Here is a 23,393-nt window from a genome sequence, read left to right as displayed (position 1 = left end):
TGGGTTAAACCAGGTAGGGGCTGAATTAGTATGTCAGGACCGGGTTTAACTCTAAATCACTTTTACTGTTCAGTGGGGAAATGTAAGACCTTCACACCAACTTCTTTCTCAATAACCATAAACAGCTAATACAATGCTAGTATCAGACTACCAAATGCCACGGCGGAGTTGGCCAACTCACTTCTACGACTGACCAGTTGCTAGTCTGAGCGCTCGTACAACTCGATTGTCGTCGTAATTCATTTCATTTCAACTTGTTTTCGTGCTAATATCCAATTACGGTACAAGCACGCTGTCCTGGGCACACACATCAGCTATCTGGGCTGTCTTGTCCAGGAAAGTGGCTTAGTTTGTTAGTGGTTAGTGAGAGAGAAGAGGGTGTAGTGGCCTATCCATTGAGCCCTCAAGAACTCGCTCTGAGCTGAAGCCGATACCGGGTTGCAAACCCTGTACCTACCTGCCTGTAGTCCGATGGCTTAACCACGACGCCACCGAGGCCGGTTGTTGTCGTATACAACTCTTACGACCGATTAGTTCTTAATCTGAGCCCACTCGTTGTAAGTTGGCAGTGAGGGAAATTGCAACGCAACCGTCGAGTTGGCCAACTCCGCCATGGCAGTTGATAGTCTGACACTAACATTAACTAACCTCAGTTCTGGACTGACAGTCCATATGGCTGAGTTTACATTATAAGCACCACAATTCATCGGCTATTTGTGTTGTGTTAAATGATTAATTGTTTGTAAGCAGGAAGTTGAAGAAACTGACATAGTGGTCTTACACTCCAAACTGAGCAGTTAACCCTCATCAATACAGTTGCCAGAAACTTTTTTTTTTTTTTCGTTTTTATATATGGCCACAGATGAAAGAAAGAAATGTTTTATTTAACGATGCACTCAACACATTTTATTTACGGTTATATTGATATTGAGAGAGGAAACACGCTGTCGCCACTTCATGGGCTACTCTTTTCGATTAGCAGTAAGGGATCTTTTATATGCACCATCCCACAGACAGGATAGTACATACCACGGCCTTTGTTACACCAGTTGTGGAGCACTGGCTGGAACGAGAAATAGCCCAAAGGGTCCACCGACGGGGATCGATCCTGGACCGACCGCGCATCAAGCGAACGCTTTACCACTGGGCTACGTCCCGCCCCTCTGGTGTAACAAAGGCCGTGGTATGTACTAACCTGTTTGCGCATTTTAAACTATCCATTGCTGATAATCGAAAAGAGTAGTCCATGGCGTGCAGCAGCGAGGTTTTCTCTTTGATTATAATTATCTGCGTTTGTCCGACGCTGTATAACCGTGAATAAAAATGTGTTGAGTGCGTCGTTAAAGTCACAGACCCAAGTTTCAACACGTTAAAATGGACACCAAGTTTGGTTAATCTACAAATCTGTAACACAGTTGGATAAAGTTACAACAGAGTGAAACGAGATCTGTAACACTGAAACGGGGAAAATACCGCCTAAAAATAGACTAAATCCTGGCTCCATAACGCTATTACGTGGTATTTTAGAATGATAAAAATACATATTGTGATATTACAAAAACAAGGATGACTAAAAACAGTTTCGGTCTACGGAAATGGATAAAAACTAAAATGCAAGTAATAATGAGGAAGGATGGAACTATTTTATTTAACGAGTAATAATAATGTCTAATTTCATTTATCAAAATAATACTCTAATGGTGAAAACATCCGTTATAGTGTTTAAAAATTAGGGTCTGTCACTTTAAATTAAAAAATGTTTTCTTTCCTTTCAGCACCTATCACACGATGGCTTAACCAATGCCGGGACAAAGAGGTGAGTACATGCTATAAATAGTGATAGAAATATACTCGACAAAACAAATGAAGATTAGGGTCACCTATATTGTCATATAGAAGAAATTGTAGGCGTGTTTTTTTAATGACAACTGTCTGTATACAACTGTAGCCTATATGATACAATATCTGACCTTTCAATAGCATATGCTGAGTATACATTAAGTATTCTTCTTCGTCTTGAACTTATTTTCGTGCTTATATCCAATTAAGGTTCAAGCACGCTGTCCTGGGCACACATCTCAGCTATCTGGGCTGTCTGTCCAGGACAGTGGGTTAGTTGTTAGTGGTTAGTAAGAAGAGGGTGTAGTGGTTTTACACCTACTCATTGAGTCATTAAAACTCGCTCTTGGTGTGAGCCTGTACCGGGCTGCGAACCATGTACCTACCAGCCGTATGTCCGATGGTTTACCACAACACTATCGAGGCCGGTATTCGGTATTGAGTTATGTGATCAATGTGAGAAAATCTAGTTATGCAATTTGTGACTGACAGGTCCAGAGACATTGTCAAGACCTCATTAATTACAATAACATTATAGCTGTACATAAATCACGGGACAATCACGTCGGGCTGTTATCAAGTTATACAGGAATAAAGTGATGTTCAACGTTTTCCGGCTGTCTCGCGGTGGCATTTGTTTGTGACCAGGTAAAAGTCTGGATACAGGACGAGCGTGGTTGAACCAATACAGCATAAGAACACGATCAGAAATACCAGTCAATCACTGGTGTCACGTTGAGAGAGAATGGATACTATGAATCTCTGCAAATATGTGTTCGTGTTAGCGGTTTGTATTTTTTTACATGTGTGTCTTGTTATTATTAGGGAAAAAAGCTGAAACGGATTACCACAATTTTATTTTATTTATTTATTTATTTATTTATTTATTTATTTATTTAGTTGTTTATTTATTTACTTATTTATTTATTTATTTATTTATTTATGTGATTCATTCATTCATCCATTAACCTATTTATTTTATTTTATTTATTTATTACTATGTTTATTTATTTATAAAATACATCGGTTTGTCAATTTATTTTATTTATTTATTTATTTATTTATTTATTTATTTATTTATGTGATTCATTCATTCATTCATCCATTAACCTATTTATTTTATTTTATTTATTTATTACTATGTTTATTTATTTATAAAATACATCGGTTTGTCAATTTATTTAATAAAAAACAATACTTCCCAAACACCAAAAAAAACAAAAATAAAATGCACACAGAAAAAACAACACGAAAAAATATCATGTCCGAAAACTGATTCATGAAATATGGTATTAGTTAAGTTAATTATCTGTATACCTGTGTTAATATTTTACCGTGGCAGTTTACATTTCTCTAATTTCAGGTTTACGGCGGATTCTCTCTATTCCAAACAGAAGCCATGGCTTTCTATCCCAGATGCAATAAGGTAATTTCTCCACAACAGGAGAGATCAGCGTAGCCAGAACTACATTGTATGTGTTAACAGCTTACCTCATAAATATATCTTCACATACCCTCGAACTAATAAATCTACATTCATAAATATACAATAGTTGGTAAGTATGCAATAGATTATTGGGAATACAGGTCGAGTGTAGACTTTCGATGTTTTAGACATTCAAAATAAATCCCACGTAATCAAAATAATAAACCTTTATTGGATGTAATGTTCGTAAGAGACCAGTCGTCTGATTGGTTGTAAAGTGTAAGTGTGGCGTACTCCAGACTCGTTTTATGCGTGTTTATACTGTTATGGGAATAACACGCGAGTGACCGTTAGATACCATTTTATCTTACGCGTTGTTTTAAGAAGTATCCAACGCGTGTTCTTAGCGAGTTGATATAGAGAATAATATATGAGCGACCTTTATCTTACAACGAGTTATTTTAAAATGAATGTAACGAGCGAAAGCGAGTTTGATACGTTTTTAAGATTGTGAGATAAATGGTATTATTCTATTTCTTACATGTCCTTAAAAACCAGGTTTTAAGCAAATTTTAACATATTTTTCGACTAAAAGTTATTTACAGCCCTTACGCTTGTAGCTAACTTAAGCGTCACAGACAAATGATTGTCAGGTTAACTAAACGTCATAGGGTAATCGATTGTGAGTTTTTTTCATTGCATGTATGGCATCACCTAGGAGCAGCCAGTTGTATGTCATGAAACTCTTAACACACGTACATGTGTAAACAAGTATGTGTTATCAAAAATAACGGAAAATGTTTTCACCAACGGGTGTGTAAAAAACGTTTTTAAACAACAAGTTGTAAGATAAAGTTGTTTTTTTAATATTTATTTTCCCCAGTACATTCTGACATTGTCAAGGTTGGGGAGCCTTGCATTCATGGCCTTACATCAAAGTGATATAATTTATATACAAGTACATATATCTAATTGGTGGTATAATAATGTTATACAGTCATATGTAGCAATTTAATACATAAAAGCATTTGTAATGTTTCTGTATAAATTAAAGATTGGCAAAACAAAATTGCTATGACTCATAGAATGGGAAAGACTGGGAAATATAGGAGAAGAAGAAAAAAAATATAATGGTTAAAACACATAATAATAAATTGATAAATAAATAAATAAATACATGGGAGAATTTAAATCTATACTAGCGCTAAAGTTAATTTACGGGTGTAGCCCTTGTAGTTAACTTATACGTCATAGACAAATCAATGATGAATGTCTCTGTATGAAAATGCCAGGGCTTGACGCCATAAGACTGAACTGTGCAAAGATGATTCTTGTAATTGACTTGGTAGAAATACAGTGATTATTGTTCTAATTGACAAGGTAGAAATATAGTGATTATTGTTGGATTCCACCGTGTTGCCACCATTCCACTTAGTTTTCTTTTTTCTTTCGTGAGGTTTGTCCCGATGGTGAAGTATGCCTAATGATGGAAGGTGCCTGTGCTTACCCACCATGTGAAAAAGGACCGGTCTGCCACAGTAAGCATTGATATATAGTTACATTAGTGGTGGTTTTAGCGAAAACCCAATCACTTTAGGGAGAATCGAAACAGCAGTTTTCTTATTGTGTGAAGAAGTTAATATCCATGGTTCCAAGTTTCATTTAACGATTTCACGTATAAAACGTTTCATATCCTAATCAAAAAGTTAAAAGTCTGTTATGTTTAACGATTTCACGTATAAAACGTTTCATATCCTAATCAAAACGTTAAAAGTCTGTTATGTTTAACGATTTCACGTATAAAACGTTTCATATCCTAATCAAAACGTTAAAAGTCTGTTATGTTTAACGATTTCACGTATAAAACGTTTCATATCCTAATGAAAACGTTAAAAGTCTGTTATGTTTAACGATTTCACGTATAAAACGTTTCATATCCTAATGAAAACGTTAAAAGTCTGTTATCTTTAACGATTTCACGTATAAAACGTTTCATATCCTAATGAAAACGTTAAAAGTCTGTTATGTTTAACGATTTCACGTATAAAACGTTTCATATCCTAATCAAAACGTTAAAAGTCTGTTATGTTTAACGATTTCACGTATAAAACGTTTCATATCCTAATGAAAACGTTAAAAGTCTGTTATGTTTAACGATTTCACGTATAAAACGTTTCATATCCTAATCAAAAAGTTAAAAGTCTGTTATGTTTAACGACACCACTGATGCACATTCATTTATTAATCATTGGTTAATGGCTATCAAAATACTTTTTGTAATTCTGACAGTCTTCGAAAGAAATTACGCCACATTTTCCTATTAGTAGCAAGGGATCTTTTATATGCACCATCCCACAGACAGGATAGCACATACCACGGCCTTTGATGTACCAGTCGTGGTGCACAGGCTGGAACCAGAAACAGCCCAATGGACGCTTTACCACTGGGCTAAATCTCGCACCCCATATCCTTGTCAAATGCAAACGTTTTAGGCAGTTCTCCTTAGCTTTTATGATGCTGGTTTTAACATCTAGCAGCCAATGTATTTTTTGTATTTTGCTGAGGTGTTACATTTATTCATTTCTGATGCAGAAAACTTCAAGCATGAAGACTGGGGGGGGGGGGGGGGGGGGGTCATGAACTCCCAAAAAGCAACTGGCCCCTTTGAGATCTGCTATTATGAAAATACCTTGATTAATTTTGCCCCCGTAAAAATTAAATTCTCCATCCAAGTGACACCAGCTCGCTACGGCCTTGGAGAAATCCACTAGCTAATAACGTTCTCCTTAATTTTTAAATTCTTTTACGTTAATCTATTATTTAATATTATGCTATGTCATCTCTGTGGTTAAATTATTGCGATATAATTATGTTCCACAGCGAGTTGTTTTTCCTGCCTGTGTCAAAATTATTGTTATATAATGATGTTCCACAGCGGGTTGTTTTTCCTGTCTATGTCTAAATTATTTTATATAATGATGTTCCTAAGCGGGTTTTTCTTGAAAACCAAACTGCATTTGTATTTCAGGATTACCATCTAGTGCCCCAGTGGATAAGCCAGGCCACTGCGGCAAACCGACCGGGCCCGCTGACTGTCAGCATGCCTGTACGTCAGATCACGAGTGTCCTGGAACTCGCAAGTGCTGCAGCAATGGCTGCGGCATGTCTTGTAGTCGACCAATGTTGACAGTGAAAGAAGGCACCTGTCCACATTTTCAACATTCAATGATAGGTAAAATAGATCATGATAGTTTTTTGCATGTAAGCACTGGAACCAGGGACGATTTTCAACCATCCATGATAGGTAAAATAGACCATAAACATTGTGAATATATGCAGTAGAACCAGGAGGATGGGGCCATTTTCAACCTTCCATGATAGGTAAAAAACCATAAACATTGTACATGTATGTAGTAAAACCAGCGGGATGGGGCTATTTTAAACCATCCATGATAGATAAAATAGACCATAAACATTGTACATGTATGCAGTAGAACCAGAGGGATGAGGTCATTTTCAACCATCCATGATAGATAAAATAGACCATAAACATTGTACATGTATGCAGTAAAACCAGCGGGATGGGGCCATTTTGAACCCTCCATGATAGTTAAAATAGATCCTAATCGTTTTGCATGTAACCACTGGTCTATATCGAGGGAAAGAAGTAAGGGAATGGTATGGTAGATCAAATTTAATTATCTATAAGCATAACAATATCTGTATAAAATTTACAAAGATATAATGTTGGATTGAATGCTAATAATGCAGAGCCTTGGGAAACGGGGATCAATCCTAAACAGAAGGCGCATCATGCAAGCGCTTTACCACTGGGCTACATCATTATCCTATATCCTTATCAAATGAAAACCTTCAAGGCAGTGCTTCTCGGCCTTTTTGTGCTAGTTTTGACATTTAGTAGCCCTCCCACCACTCATCCAACCTCTTGAGAACACACATGTACGTTTTTTTTTGTCCTACCCTAGTTATAAATAAAGCTAAAAATATGGCTTGCGACTCCCACTGGAGACTGTGCCATGTCCACTACAGACTGTGTCCCCCTCATTCCAGATATCGTTCCTACGAGTCTGTAATGTAGAATTGACCGCTAGAGATAAAATTGACTCTTAATACAATGGGCGACTCTTAATACAATGGGTGACTCTTAACACCATGGGTGACTCTTAATACAATGGGTGACTCTTAACACTATGGGCGACTCTTAACACTATGGGTGACTTTTAATACAATGGGTGACTCTTTAACACCATGGGTGACTCTTAACACCATGGGTGATTTTAATACAATGGGTGACTTTTAACACCATGGGTGACTCTTAATACAATGGGTGAATCTTAACACTATGGGTGAGGGTTTTGATTGCAGTCACTCTTTGCTAATTAGTGGTGGTGTGATCCCTTATTTCTTTCCATGAGAATATTAATATTACTAGTATTATTCCTACAGAAAGCTGCATGGTGGTGTGTCACTTGGACCAGGAATGCACTGGATCTCAGAAGTGTTGCGCCACTGGTTGCGGCACGACTTGCACGGAACCCATAACCATCAAGACGAAGCCGGGGATCTGTCCAGCCATGATGCTCGTCAACCACTGCTTCTCCCAATGTGCATCCGACGAGAGCTGTCCCAGCTTTGAGAAATGCTGCAAAAGCGCGTGCGGGACGTCCTGCCAGAAGCCGGTCGGGGTGGTGACCAGTACGACCACGGCGAGGCGGTGTCCCAAGGACGTGGTCGTCGCCACTGATTGCTGGAACAGGTGTTCATCTGATGAAGACTGTTTTCACAATGCTATGTGTTGTAAGACGTCCTGTGGACGAGTTTGTCTGAGTCCATCTGAGGGGTCGTCTTTTTACCCACAGCTCGGAGAAGAAGCGATTGTATTGTCTACAATATCATGATTGCTGAAATAACTAAATGGAATAAAATGCTGGGAACATGCGTTTTGTATATATATCTACCTACACTGTGTTCTATACTAAAACAAAAAGGTTTCGCAATTTGGTAAAGAAAACTTACAACTATTAAAGCGAAACCAGACTCTGGATTCAATTGATGCATCATTTGTAATTTAAACTACAATGCAGTAGTACAAAATTGCTAAACGTTTTTGTCTATATCATGTTGGTTGGGGGGGGGGGGGGGGGGGGGGGGGGGGAGACTGCTAGGACATGATGTGTTAAGAGCGAGTCTCTCTCTCTCTCTCTCTCTCTCTCTCTCTCTCTCTCTCTCTCTCTCTCTCTCTCTCTCATTCACCGGCCTCGGTGGCGTCGTGGTTAGGCCATCGGTCAACAGGCTGGTAGGTACTGGGTTCGGATCCCAGTGGAGGCATGGGATTTTAATCCAGATACCGACTCCAAACCCTGAGTGAGTGCTCCGCAAGGCTCAATGGGTAGGTGTAAACCATTTGCACCGACCAGTGATCCATAACTGTTTCAACAAAGGCCATGGTTTGTGCTATCCTGCCTGTGGGAAGCGCAAATAAAAGATCCCTTTCTGCTAATCGGAAGAGTAGCCAATGAGGTGGCGACAGCGGGTTTCCTCTCAAAATCTGTGTGGTCCTTGACCATATGTCTGACGCCATATAACCGTAAATAAAATGTGTTGAGTGCGTCGTTAAATAAAACATTTCTTTTTTTCTTTCTTTCCTCTCTCATTCTATCTGTTTCCTTCTTTAATTTCATCACGTGATTACTTATCTTCGTGCTTATTTTCGTGCTTATATCGAATTAAAATCCAAGCACGCTGTCCTGGTCACACCTCACCTATCTGGACTATCTGTCCAGGGCCCCGTTCCACGAAGCGATCTTAGTGCAACGATCACCTTAAGTACATAAGGTAGCTATGCACTTAAGGTGATCTTAGGGCTAAGATCGTTTCGTGGAACGGGGCCCTGGACTGTGGGTTAATTGTTAGTTGTTAGTGGTTCGTGAGAGAGAAGTCGGTGTAGTGGCCTTACATTAAGATCGCTCTGAGTGGGAGCCGGTACATGGATACGAACCCAGTACCTACCAGCCTTACATCCGATAGCTTAACCGAGGCCTCCTAAGCTAGCAATATACTAAACAACATCATACCGGTCAATGTTCCAAGTGTTTGTTCTCATAAAATGTTGTTTCTTCTGGCCACAGTACTGTATAATTTAATTTGTATTAGTATCGGTGTATCCGCTATTAATGTACTTGAAATGGGTAGGGTACAACTAAAAACAGAATGACAATTTTGCGCGGAACTAGGGCAGTCAAAGACATTGACTTCCTGCAAGGTCTGAAACTTGCAGCATTGATAGCATCGGTGACATTCCATCCAACATTTTAACCTCACATTTTTATTATTCACTGTCAAAGGTAAAAAACAAAACAAAACAAAACAAAAACAAAACAAACAAAAAAACAACCCCAAAACCATCAATTAAACAATTAAATTTAAAAAATCAAACAAACAAACAACAAAATATATTTTTTTAATTAAATGAAAATCGTTTTAATGCATCATATATATATATATATATATATATATATATATATATATAGAGATAGAGAGAGAGAGAGAGAGAGAGAGAGAGAGAGAGAGAGAGAGAGAGAGAGAGAGAGAGAGAGAGAGAGAGAGAGAGAGAGAGAGAGAGAGAGAGAGAGGATACTCCCCGAGTGTCTTGTGATATCATAATTTATGAGCACAAGTTGATAAAAGTATGAAATCCGAGGCTTGCCAAAGGAAATCTCGATATGTGTGTGTGCGTGCGTGCGTGTGCGTGTGTGTGTGTGTGTGTAATAAAAAAAAAGTACATTTCATCATTGTAACAAAAGAATGTGTTTATATAAAAGAAAACATGTTTGGCCAATCGACCATCATGGGTTAGTTTTTTGGTTGTTTTTTAAATACGTATTGTATATTATAACAAAAGATCATGGTGTTGGGTACTGGATATAACGGTCCCGTGCGACCTAACAGTTTTTCTTTTTACGTCATGTAATTTTGTTCCACGTCATGGCTTAATAAAAAAAAAGTGTTTTTTTTTTTTCAGAGGTTTTCATCGTTATTTGTAAACAAAAAAAGTTAATATATAAAAGATGTATATTTGGCCAATCGACCATATTTTTAATACGTATTGTATTGTTAAATATGGTAAAAAATTCATAGCATCAAGGTGTTGGGACTGGAATAACGGTCCCACGACCTAATGTCCAGTTTTTTTTTCTATGACGTCATGTAATTGTTCATGGCCACGTCATGGCTTATCTGTACGTTTCAGACGCTACTTTCGTTATTTGTAAACAGAAAAAGTTAAATGTTACAAAAAATATGTATATTAATTTAATTATTTATTTTGATTGTTAAAAATATACCCAAAACGTAATAACATGTAAGGTTTTATGATTGCCGAGCGGCAGCGCTCTCTGCTTCCATTGGTTGTTTTTTTTTGTTGTTTTTTTTTATAATCTGATGTTTACACGGCCAGCGTTTCAGAGGCTATCAAACGTAAGTAAAAGCGTGAAAACCATTTTAGCAAGCGTTTTTGCAGAGAGGGTTTCGGTGGTGGTGGTGGGCAGGGGAGGGGGTAGGTTATGTGTGTGTAAAAAAAAAAATCATATATTTTGATTGTTAAAAATATACCCAAAACGTAATAACATGTAAGGTTTTATGATTGCCGAGCGGCAGCGCTCTCTGCTTCCATTGGTTTTTTTTTTTTTTTTTTTTTTATAATCTGATGTTTACACGGCCAGCGTTTCAGAGGCTATCAAACGTAAGTAAAAGCGTGAAAACCATTTTAGCAAGCGTTTTTGCAGAGAGGGTTTCGGTGGTGGTGGTGGGCAGGGGAGGGGGTAGGTTATGTGTGTGTAAAAAAAAAAATCATATATTTTGCGGGGGAGCATGACCCGAACCCCCCTTTGAAACGTCGTCACCGCAGTCTAGACCCCCCCCCCCCCCCCCCCCCCCCACACACACACACATACACACTACGTAATGTCCTGCAAACACGCCTGTGTGATGTGATCTTACATGCTGAGATATCAGCTGTTTTAGCTGACCATGTTTTTCTGAAGACCAATATAGGTGCGGGATGTAGTTCGGAATAAAGGGAGACATTTTAGCCTATATACCTGGAAATTAATTAAGAAGATCTAGTTTTTACCGTGATATTGTGAACATTTCGTGAATCATAATAAAAATTAAAAAAACTGAAAATAATTTTCTGTGTATATATATATATATATATATATATATATATATATATATATATATATATATATATATATAGAGAGAGAGAGAGAGAGAGAGAGAGAGAGAGAGAGAGAGAGAGAGGAGAGAGAGAGAGAGAGAGAGAGAGAGAGAGAGAGAGAGAGAGAGAGAGAGAGAGAGAGGGGGGGGGGGGGGGGGGGGAGAGTACTCCCCGAGTGTCTTGTGATATCATAATTTATGAGCACAAGTTGATAAAAGTATGAAATCCGAGGCTTGCCAAAGGAAATCTCGACGTGTGTGTGCGTGTGTGTGTGTGTGTGTGTAATAAAAAAAAAAGTACATTTCATCATTGTAACAAAAGAATGGGTTATATAAAAGAAGAACATGTTTGGCCAATCGACCATCATTTTAAATACGTATTGTATATTATATACTGGTAAATTTCATTCATAGCATCAAGGTGTTGGGTATTGGAATAACGGTCCCACGACCTAATGTTAGTTTTCTCTATGACGTCATGTAATTGTTCATCACGTCATGGCTTATCTGTACATTTCAGACGCCACTTTCGTTATTTGTAAACAGAAAAAGTTAAATGTTACAAAACATATGTATATTAATTTAATTATTTATTTTGATTGTTAAAAATATATCCAAAACGTAATAACATGTAAGGTTTTATGGTTGCCGAGCGGCAGCGCTCTCTGCTTCCATTGGTTATTTTTATTTTTATTTTTTTATAATCTGATGTTTACATGGCCAGCGTTTCAGAGGCTATCAAACGTAAGTAAAAGCGTGAAAACCATTTTAGCAAGCGCTTTTGCAGAGAGGCTTTCGGTGGTGGTGGTGGGCAGGGGAGGGGGGAGGTTATGTGCGTGTAAAAAAAAAAAAAATCATATATTTTGCGGGGGAGCATGACCCGAACCCCCCTTAGAAACGTCGTCACCGCAGTCTAGATCCCCCCCCCCCCCACACACACACACACACACACACACACACACTGGGGCGAATCCAGCTTTTCTGATGAGGGGGGGTCCAAGACAAAAAGGGCACCATAACATTATGGAAAGGCACTATTGAAAAATTACACGCGGTTCACATGGACCATAATATAATAGTGCTACAACAGGGACGCTGGCAGACGTATTCTACAGTGTTCTATACATTGACACTGTCAATGTATAGAACACTGTAGAATACAAATTTATTTATTCTGTCACAGAATAAATAAATTTGTAAAAAACCTAAAAATCCTAAATAAAAGGGGCACTTCTCAAATTTGAGGAGGGGGGGGGGATCCGGACACCTTGGACCCCCCTTCTAGATCCGCCCCAGACACACATACACACTACGTAATGTCCTACAAACACGCCTGTGTGATGTGATCTTACATGCTGAGATATCAACTGTTTTAGCTGACCACGTTTTTCTGAAGACAAGTATAGGTGCGGGATGTAGTTCGGAATAAAGGGAGACATTTTAGTCTATGTACCTGGAAATTAATTAAGAAGATCTAGTTTTTACCGTGATTGTGAACATTTCGTGAATCATAAAAAAAACCCCCAAAAAACAACAACACTGAAAATAATTTTCTGTGTTTGTGTATATATATATATATATATATATATATGTTAGTGAAAACGATTGACAGAAAGTGACACTGTCTCTACATCAATATTTAATGTGTTCTAGGGGAAAAGACAAAACCAGTAAATATGCATGAACAAGTACGGTAATTAACCATGAAGTTACAATGACACTGATGTACTTCTCAAAACAAATTTATTCATATCACCTTGCTAAATACCCAGTATATACTGAATATGTAAAAACTATCAATGTCAGGTGTGAACTCCATCAGCACGGACAACAATCTAATTAAAATTAGCTCCACTATTGCATGTGGGTCTAACAGCAGCCAGTTGTAGCTCATGTCCACCAATCAAAACCTTACTTGCAGAATCATGCCAGTGATTTAAAAATAATTTGAAAACATTCCGAATTATCCTGAGGGTATACGACATGTTTCGTGTGAATTACGAATGCCTTAAAACATGTTTTATTTTATAAAATAAATAATTTGTAATGTAAAACTGAAGACTGATTTAGTTGGGGTTTTTTTATATAAATATATAAATCATTTTTAATGTAAAATTGAAGACTGATAACCCATCCCGTACGTATTGGTATGGTTCGCTGTACTGCGGCCACTAAAATAGACTCGCCCGATATTTTTAGAATTTGTATGCTCCCAAATAACGTTATAAAATGCGAACTGTGATTGGTCAATATTTAAATTAGTATTTACAGACGAAATGTTCCCTGGACATTGGAGACTACGCAGTGTTGTTAGCAATCTGATTAAAATTAGTTCTACTGGTCTAAATATGGCATTCGTAATTCACATGAAACATATCGTATACCCTCAGGATAATTCGGAATATTTTCAAATTATTTTCAAATCACTGGCATGATTCTGCAAGTAAGGTTTTGATTGGTGGACATGAGCTCCAACTGGCTGCTGTTAGATCCACATGTAATAGTGGAGCTAATTTTAATTGGATTGCATGGACAACTATATATTTCTAGACCCCCCCCCCCCCCCCCCCCCCCCTTTTTTTTTTTTTTTTTTTTTTTTTTTTGCAGCAATGCAATTCAGGTGGTGCTTAATTAATTTCTATGTGTATATTTACTGACGTACATGTTTATTTATGGTTATATGGCGTCGTATGGTGTGGCTCCGTATTAGAGCGCTCGAAAAACATGCTATGAGTTGCACGATCAATGTATTCGTTTTGGCAATGAGTTGTACGATCAATGGATTAATTTTGGCAATGAGTTGTACGATCAATGGATTTGTTTTGGCAATGAGTTGCACGATCAATGGATTTGTTTTGGCAATGAGTTGCACGATCAATGGATTTGTTTTGGCAATGAGTTGCACGATCAGTGTATTCGTTTTGGCAATGAGTTGCACGATCAATGTATTCGTTTTGGCAATGAGTTGCACGATCAATGGATTTGTTTTGGCAATGAGTTGCACGATCAATGTATTCGTTTTGGCAATGAGTTGCACGATCAATGGATTTGGCAATTTGGCAATGGATTTGTTTTGGCAATGAGTTGCACGATCAATGGATTTGTTTTTGCAACGAGTTGCACGATCAATGGATTTGTTTTGGCAATGAGTTGCACGATCAATGGATTTGTTTTGGCAATGAGTTGTACAATCGGTGTATTCGTTTTTGTTTTTCTTTTTCCGCATCCCAACTAGTGACTCATAACGCCTACACCAAAGGTAGTGATATATTTACTATTGGACCCTGTCTATGGGCAAGTGCATATGCATTGTGTTTAGGTATATAAAGAATAATACACGAGTGGCCGTTAGATACCATTTATCTTACAACAAAATGTTTTAAAATGTATCTAACGAGCGAAAGCAATTTTGATACGCTTTCAAACAACGAGTTTTAAGATAAACGGTATCTAATGGGCACGAATGTATTATTCTATTTCTTAAATATCCTCAAAACCAGGTTTTTAGCCAATTTTAACATCTTTTTTGACTAAAAAGTTATTTACAGCCCTTGTACTTGTAGCTAACTTACGCGTCACAGATTAATTATACGTCAAAATGTAATCGATTTCGATTGTGCTGTTTTTTCATTGGACTTATGGCATTGGTGACCTGTTCATCACCTAGGAGCAGCCAGTTGTATGTCTTGAAATTGTTAATACACGTACATGTGTAAACAAGTATGTGTTATCAAAAATAACGAATGATGTTCTCACCAACAGATCTGTAAGAAAAGTAATTAATGTGGCGGCATAAATTACACCAATTAATATCTTTAATACAGCTTAAAAGGTACTCGGGTTGGAAATAGAGGCGTAACGATATGGGTAGCTGGCGATACAATAAGTATACCGATATGTGGGATATGATACGATACGTATCGTGATATTTAACTTTTCATAATATAACATGCTTGGATGAATAATGAAAATACACGTATTCATGTTTCAGTAAATTTAAAAAAAAAAAAGATTATATGTACATGCCGTCAAAGTAACTTAAAGAGCAATAAGATGTACAAAATAAATGCTAGGGGAAAATATTCCTGAAATTGAGCGTAGGAATTGTGATTAAATTCTTTGGGTTCGTTTTGGCGTTCGCAAGTTAGTATATTTGTGCGATCTCTTTGTTTTATATTATAACGTAAAAGGCACTGTTGTAGAAAATAATCTGGTGTGTCGAAAACATACCTTGTATAGAGAGACGTATTGCAATAGATCAATTAGCTTAAGAAATGTTAAATGATTATCCGCCAGTCATAAAACATCTCTTAAGTTTGTGAAAGAAACTAAAACGGATTAGAAAAACAAAACAAAATCAGTGTTTCAATGTTTTCAAGACTTGATTTATCATTATGAAAGTTTGTCAACAGAGACATTTTAGGACGAGACGTAGCCCAGCAGTAAAGCGCTCGCTTGATGCTCGGTCGGTCTAGGATCGATTCCCGTCGGTGCGCCCATTCGGCTATTTCTCGTTCCAGCTAGTGCACCACGATTGGTATATCAAAGGCCGTGGTATGTGCTATCCTGTCTGTGATGGTGCATATAAAAGATCCCTTGCTGCTAATCGAAAAAGAGTAGCCATTGAAGTGGCGACAGCGGGTTTCCTCTCTTAATATCTGTGTGGTCTTCAACCATATGTCTGACGCCATATAACCGTAAATAAAATATGTTGAGTGCGTCGTTAAATAAAACATTTCCTTCAACAGAGACATGAAGCAATATGTCTTTGAAGAAAAAGTTTCGGAAGAAGATTCGACGCGCGGGGAAAACACTTCGCTTCTGCGTCTCGTGCACTAGCTGGGGCGAGTACGACGTCGATGACTTCAGGTTTGACTCTCCCGAGGAGGAGGAGCTCCAGGACACCCAGCAGTCATCGGACGTGCTCGAACTCAGCTATGCTAACCACCACACCGTGTCCTGGTGCGTGCTCCACGGACGAACCCGCTTGCCACTCAACGCTTTCGAGGAGGCTCTGTGGCAGGAGAACTTCGCGGTAAAAGTTCCCATTCTACCCGGCATGTCTTGTCCCGTATTAAACGTGTGTCTCGGTTTCCAGGACCACGAGCTGAAGTCAGTCAAGCAGTTGTTGTTCTACTCTTCTTACACCTACAAGAGTTCCAACTGGAGCACGGCTTTTCTGCAGTCGGAGTTCGCCATGATAGCGAGTCAGAATTACCCCGAGGACCCCATCATCGACGGACTGCCGGCCACCGTCTGGCTGGAGTGCCTCGAGCCGACGCTGTGTATCATGGTGTCACTGTCTCGTCTCAAACACCGGAGGTGTAACATCACGTCGCCCAAGAAGTACCCCGAGATTCCAGACAGCACCCACAGTCGGCATGGTGATTTCGAGTTTGGCCCTCTGGCGGTGTTCGCCGGCAACAGGATAGTTAACTTGGGAATGGATTTCCTTCTACAACATATTGAAGAAGATGCAGCATCTATTATCGTTTGTGTTTTATTGATCTATTTAAAGCGCAAAAAGAAGTAGATACACTCAGCCAATCATAAAAAAAGATTCCTGATAAACATGTAACTGCATTTCAATAAATAAAAATGATCAGTAATATCATCATAGAATTCAAATTGGGCTTCTCGACCGTTGCTGAATCACCATGTACATAGTAAAGAGAACAAGTATAGTAACATGCAATTTACTGGAAATAAATAAACACATGAAATTGCTTTTGTAAAATAAATAGGACAGTAATTAATATAGCAACGACTGAAATCATGATTGATTGATGTATTTCTTAAGACTACAGGGTATTTTTAAAACTTTGGTAATGTAGTGCTTTTAGATCAATATTTCTTTACGAAATTATACATCGTCATCTTTATTCTAAACATATCTGATTTTAAACATAAGCACAGTTCAAGCTTGATACTTGTTTACAGACTCTTGTTTACTTTAGGAACTGATGTCATATCAGCCTGGGAGATCTCGAAACCGTCGTCGAAGACTCGCTAGAAACCAAAGCCCAAGAGAGCATGATGGCATGGAACTGATGGAGAGTAACACAAACCAGTCTGCCAACCCAGACCCTCCAAACCTAGAACCTCCAACCTCAGAACATCGAACCTCAGAACATCCAACGCCAGAACGTCCAAATGTAGAACCTCAAAACGCAGAACCTCTAAACCCAGAACCTTCACTCCAAATATCCTACTCGGAAGAATACGACGGCAACACCAATCAGTCAGCCACCAAACACACTGCTGACAGTTTCAAGCTGACTCCTGTTCTGTACGTGTGGAACAACGAGTCGCGGACATCGGATGTGGAGGTAACGCCGGCCGAGAGATATGATATTATGTCGTCTGTCCACTTCAACTACACGATGTTCATAAGCGCTCGTCCCAACACAAAGGAGCATAGTCATCATGGCAGGCACGTGTGCGAGATGGCGTCCCGGGATCCTGTAGTAAGGAGGTATCTCCTACAGTGCAGCAACAAACCGCCATCAAAGGTATTAGCTTTATATAAACTATTAGTATACTTAAATTCTGGTGCTGCTTTTGAAAACCTCTCATCTCTCCTACTGTGTACATGACCGATTCAAAGCATATACATCTAGGGCACGTTTCATCAGTTGCGGCCTGACTATAATCACAGCCGTAATACAGACAGCTATTTTAACGAAACAGGGCTCCCGGAATGTCACTTGAAAGGGAGAAGTCGGGCACATTCAGTGCGATGTCTAGGGGTGGAAATTTGAGTGCTCAGAGGACCCGAACATGTAAGGAGAATTCGGAGGCAATATTTTAAAAATATTGAATTTCAGATGTTAAAATACGGCATTTCCAGCCTTCTGAGCACAATACCAGGTGAAAGTTCGGGTGGGTGTGTGTGCACCATATCCCCCCCCCCGCCGCTTTAGACGCATTTCCAAGAGGTCTGTTGTCTTTTCTTCTTTTAAATAATTTGTCTAATAAACAGACGTGTTAACCTTACGTAAGAATTAAGATATAATCAGTGTCAGTGTGGTGCCCAGACAGTGGGCTGGTGGTGGTCAACCAGCACTTCGTCGTTGGCCCACCGTCTTTCTGGCAGTGACCAGACATCTCACGTTGGCCCACCGTCTTTCTGGCAGTGACCAGACATCTCACGTTGGCCCACCGTCTTTCTGGCAGGGACCAGACATCTCACGTTGGCCCACCGTCTTTCTGGCAGGGACCAGACATCTCACGTTGGCCCACCGTCTTTCTGGCAGTGACCAGACATCTCACGTGGTCCACCGTCTTTCTGGCAGTGACCAGACATCTCACGTTGGCCCACCGTCTTTCTGGCAGTGACCAGATATCTCACGTTGGCCCACCGTCTTCCTCGCAGTGACCAGACATCTCACGTTGGCCCACCGTCTATCTGGCAGTGACCAGATATCTCACGTTGGCCCACCGTCTTTCTGGCAGTGACCAGATATCTCACGTTGGTCCACCGTCTTTCTGGCAGTGACCAGACATCTCACGTTGACCCACCATCTTTCTGGTCACTGGTGTTTCTTCCCTGGTGTCATGTCCCATCCATCTTACCAGCAAGGGGGCACGGCTATCAGCCATGTGTCACATATTACTCATTGTTGGTGCAGCAGTGAATTCCGAGTGTGGCTGTTCTGGGTGTCAGTGTTAAAGTCACTGTCCCGAGTATGCTTCGATTGGAACATGATTCCGATTATTAAAAAGTGTTAATTAAATTTAATATTTAATTATTAATTTTTTAAAATTAAAAGTAATTTCCATAACATGGCTCTAGATTTGTTGAAAACATCTTTACAAACTCAGAACAAGCGTTGACGTTTTTCAGACTAAAATATAGTTCTAAGGAAATGATAACAATTGCAGTGAACAAACTGGTAGTACGGTAACAAAATAAGAGCATTTTGAAAGAAATCATTTAATTATAAACTAATAACTTTCACGCACACACACATATACACACGATACAACAAAACAACACCAGCACTGCAAAGGCGCACAACACACTGAACTGTGTTTTACGTTCATCCAGCCGTTTTTCAGACTAAAATATAGTTCTAAGGAAATGATAACAATTACAGTGAACAAACTGGTAGTACGGTAACAAAATAAGAGCATTTTGAAAGAAAACATTTAATTATAAGCTAATAACTTTCACGCACACACACATATACACACGATACAACAAAACAACACCAGCACTACAAAGCGCACAACACACTGAACTGTGTTTTACGTTCATCCAGCCGTTTTTCGCTGAAACTTTTGCTATTTTGACTGGTTCCCAAAGTGGTCATTCGGTTTAATGCTTTGAGTAGCAAGCGCTAACGACAAACGGTTGGCCCTACTTAGGCCTACCCCATATTTCAAATGATGGCAATCTCAAATACACGCACACTCGCACGCACACACTTTTTATATTAACACTGCATTTCTACTATATATGTATATATACTGTATATATTGTATTGTATTGTGTATATGTATATTTGAAAGGAAATGTTTTTTTATTTAACGACGCACTCAACTTGTATATTTGAAGACAGACACGTGGTTTGACCGAGTGTACACGGAACATTATTTAAGAACCGAAACGCAGCAAGATCTCCCCGCAGAAAGTGCCCCGGTGACAGAACAGCATGTGCCTTTTCTCAGAAAAGTGACCCGAAACATCAGACGAGGCCTCCGACGTCTACACCACTGGTACTGCATACCGGCATTCTTTGTGCAGAGAGAGGTCATAGGTCAGTTACGACACCGATTTGATCGCCGCAGCCGTCGTCGTAGTCGTAGACGAAACCAGGAAGACGAACAAGTACAAGAGCACTGGGAAGAAGATAGAGAGTTATGGGACGAAGTTTAATGAAGTAGATGATGTGGTGATAGTGAAAAACGGATCCCATCGAGTGTTTTTAAAAAAAGTTATTTCTGTCTCATTCGCATGACCATCTTGGTCTAATTCGGATAGCGGAGCCAAATTTGTTCATTTTTAAAGCCTTTCAAATTAAGTGATAATGTAATTTTCTACTAGATAATAGGACTGCTGCTATTTGTAGTCCAGTTTGGATATTATTAATAATAACCACTTTTTAAAAAAAAGAAATGGCTTGGGAAAGGTGTATCTCAAATCCGTGATCTTGTTGACGAGTACGGCAACTTTTTAACTTTAACCGCATTTAATAATTTATACAAATTAAATGCATCTTTTTTAGAGTATCAAGGAGTTATTAACTCACTTAAGGCTTACCTTAGGAAGACGAAACTGAGTATAATAGAAACAAATATTCCTTTAGATGATTCTCCTGTTCAACAAAAACTTTGTTCTATCAGAAATGGCTCAAAACTATAATATTACACACTGGTAACTTCTGAAAAGCCAAATTCTGCAATATCAAAATGGCAAAATTATTTTATTTCAGACCTTAATTGGTACACTATTTATTTAAAACCATTTGTAACCACGCAAGAAATAAAAGTTAGATGGTTCCAATATAGAATACTTCATAGAATACTAATAGTTTCGCATATAAATTAAAATTAATTGACAGTGAAATGTGTACGTTTTGTCATGAAGGAAAAGAATCTATAGTGCATTTATTTTGGGAATGTAAAATTGTTCATAACTTTTGGAATTATTATTTAAATTGGTTATCAAACTCATGTAAGCATATACACATGTATATAATTTAAAGCTTTCTCTTGAGCTAGTGATATTTGGATGTAAAGATCATATTAAAACAGATAGTGTTTTTGACCTGCTACTATTATTAACTAAATATTTTATATATTTGTATAAATGTAAAGTGCAACGGGTCCAATTAAATATTATACACTTCCAAAACGAAGCTAAACAAAGATATAAAGTAGAACAATGTATTTATTTTAGTAAGAACAATCTTAATAAATTCTTCACCAAGTGGTCAGTGTATTATTCTCTCTTTGAACAGACCTAATTTTTGTAACTTTCCTTGTGTATCGTCTTGTTCCCAGCGGTCCACGCATTAATAATGTAGATACATACATATGTATATGTATGTGTGTGTATGTGTATATATTAAATATATATTAAATATTTATGTACGTCGTTCATAGAATGGAAAAGGATGAAAGTATGTTATTGTTGTTTTTTGCGTGAGAGAAAGATAAATGGATAGCTACATTGATTAGATATGGAGAGAGAGAGAGAGAGAGAGAGAGAGAGAGAGAGAGAGAGAGAGAGAGAGAGAGAGAGAGAGAGAGAGAGAGAGGCGCGGGGAGGGAGAGGGGGTTGGGGTGGGGTGAGGTGGGGTTTGCAAGCCAGTACCCTAAAGTATTATATTATGTTGTTTTATTATTTTTATGTACACAACCCATGTTTTACCCTTGGCATGTGTTGTTCTAATTGTAAACAAGGGGCTGGCAATAAAACTTGTAAAAAAAAAAAATATATATAATAATAATAATAACCACTTGTTTCTTAGAAGAAATTAAAGTAGAGTATTTTGTGGTATGAACTGATTGATAGATTTTTATATGTGGTTACATAAATCGAGTCACTTTTGTTTGTTTTGTTTTACTCCAAAAAATAGCATACACATCTCAGGGTTTAATTTGTATAGTGTTTCATTTGTTTATAAAAAGTATTCCCCCCCCCCCCCCCCCCCCCCCCCCCCCGGATTTTGATCAGAGTACGGCCCTGTGATATACCAGTCGTGGTGCACTGGCTGAAACAAGAAATAGAAATATTGTATATTGCCATTGTATTTATAGGTAAGGCCGGGAGAAATGAAATGGCGCCACACCATCGTACGATTAACTGTTTCGATGCAACATCTCCACTTTGTAATACAATAAAAAAAATCCCCTAAAACCCCTCGACTTTTTAACAGGTCTGTTGATATCGATTACAGTTACATACATGTATAAGAGACAATGGAAATTGAAAAATGGTGTGTCTCAGAAGGAAACAAAAGCTTAAATATTAAAAGTATACCCAGTAGTGCTGGGTGGGAGTTGGGTGGTGTGGAGTTGAATACCCCTCAAGTTTTGTTTTTATATAAACTTCGCTCACCACAGTCTAGACCACCCGCTGGTAAAATACATGCACTACGCACCTGATTATATATAATAATTTTAGGTAAGAAAAATTGCATTGGTCAATGTTACACATATTCATATATAAAGATAGATTATTGCATGAGCGGGAGTGGGAGTGCCAGATACGGAATTTATGAAACGAATTTGGGAATTATTTTATTCCCCGAGCGAATACGAGTTTCATAAATTTCGTAATATGGCATTCCAGCGAATGTTATATAGAGCATAATACATGAGTGCCGTTAGATACTATTTATCTTACGAGTTGTTTTAAATTGTATCTAACGACCAAAAGCGAGTTGGATACGTTTTTAAACAATGAGTTGTAAGATAAATGGTATCTAACGGACACGAATGTATTATTCTATTTCTTACATATCCTCAAAACCGTTTTCAACTCACGCGTCACAAATGATTGCCAGGTTAACTATACGTCACAATGTAATCGATTTCGATCGTGCAGTTTTTTTCATTGGGTGTATGGCATTGGTGATCTGGTCCATCAATTAGGAGCAGCCAGTCGTATGTCTTGAAATTGTTAACGCACATTAATGTGTATACAGGTATGTGTTATCAAAAATAACGAATGATGTTTTCACCAACGGGTGTGTAAGAAAACAGTGTTCAAGGTAGTGTTAAGACCCAGGCAATAAAGATAACGTTGGGAAAATACTTTTTTGTAACCGTTTATTGGAGACCATTGGGTAATAAATAAATACATATGAAATTGGGTTTGTTCGCGAATACGCACCTTAGCGCATGTTCAAGACGCTTAAATTTCGCGAATGACCGTTGG

At 38.3% G+C, this 23,393-nt stretch overlaps 2 protein-coding genes across 3 annotated transcripts; both read left to right on the top strand.

Annotated features, from left to right (window-relative positions):
- Positions 1-4,751: 4,751 nt before the first annotated feature.
- LOC121369972 (WAP four-disulfide core domain protein 3-like) lies at positions 4,752-8,224 on the top strand. Its single transcript, XM_041495055.1, has 3 exons — positions 4,752-4,803; positions 6,294-6,497; positions 7,733-8,224. The coding sequence occupies exons 1-3, from the start codon at positions 4,752-4,754 to the stop codon at positions 8,182-8,184; spliced, it is 708 nt and encodes a 235-aa protein (XP_041350989.1). The 3' UTR covers positions 8,185-8,224.
- Positions 8,225-10,774: 2,550 nt separating this feature from the next.
- LOC121371015 lies at positions 10,775-21,763 on the top strand. 2 transcript variants are annotated; one of them, XM_041496624.1, is made up of 4 exons: positions 10,775-11,027; positions 16,252-16,994; positions 17,461-18,015; positions 20,064-21,763. In XM_041496624.1, exons 2-4 carry the CDS (start codon positions 16,266-16,268, stop codon positions 20,382-20,384), a joined length of 1,605 nt encoding a protein of 534 aa, XP_041352558.1. In that variant the 5' UTR covers positions 10,775-11,027; positions 16,252-16,265; the 3' UTR covers positions 20,385-21,763. The 2 variants fall into 2 exon arrangements, with proteins under 2 accessions (XP_041352558.1, XP_041352557.1); XM_041496623.1 differs by lacking the exon at positions 10,775-11,027 and adding an exon at positions 11,996-12,247.
- The last annotated feature ends 1,630 nt before the right edge of the window (positions 21,764-23,393 follow it).

Source organism: Gigantopelta aegis, chromosome 4 (assembly GCF_016097555.1).
Source record: "Gigantopelta aegis isolate Gae_Host chromosome 4, Gae_host_genome, whole genome shotgun sequence".
Classification (NCBI taxonomy): Eukaryota; Metazoa; Mollusca; class Gastropoda; order Neomphalida; family Peltospiridae; genus Gigantopelta; species Gigantopelta aegis.
Note: the sequence above shows the minus strand (reverse complement) of the source record. Positions and strands in the feature narration are given on the sequence as shown.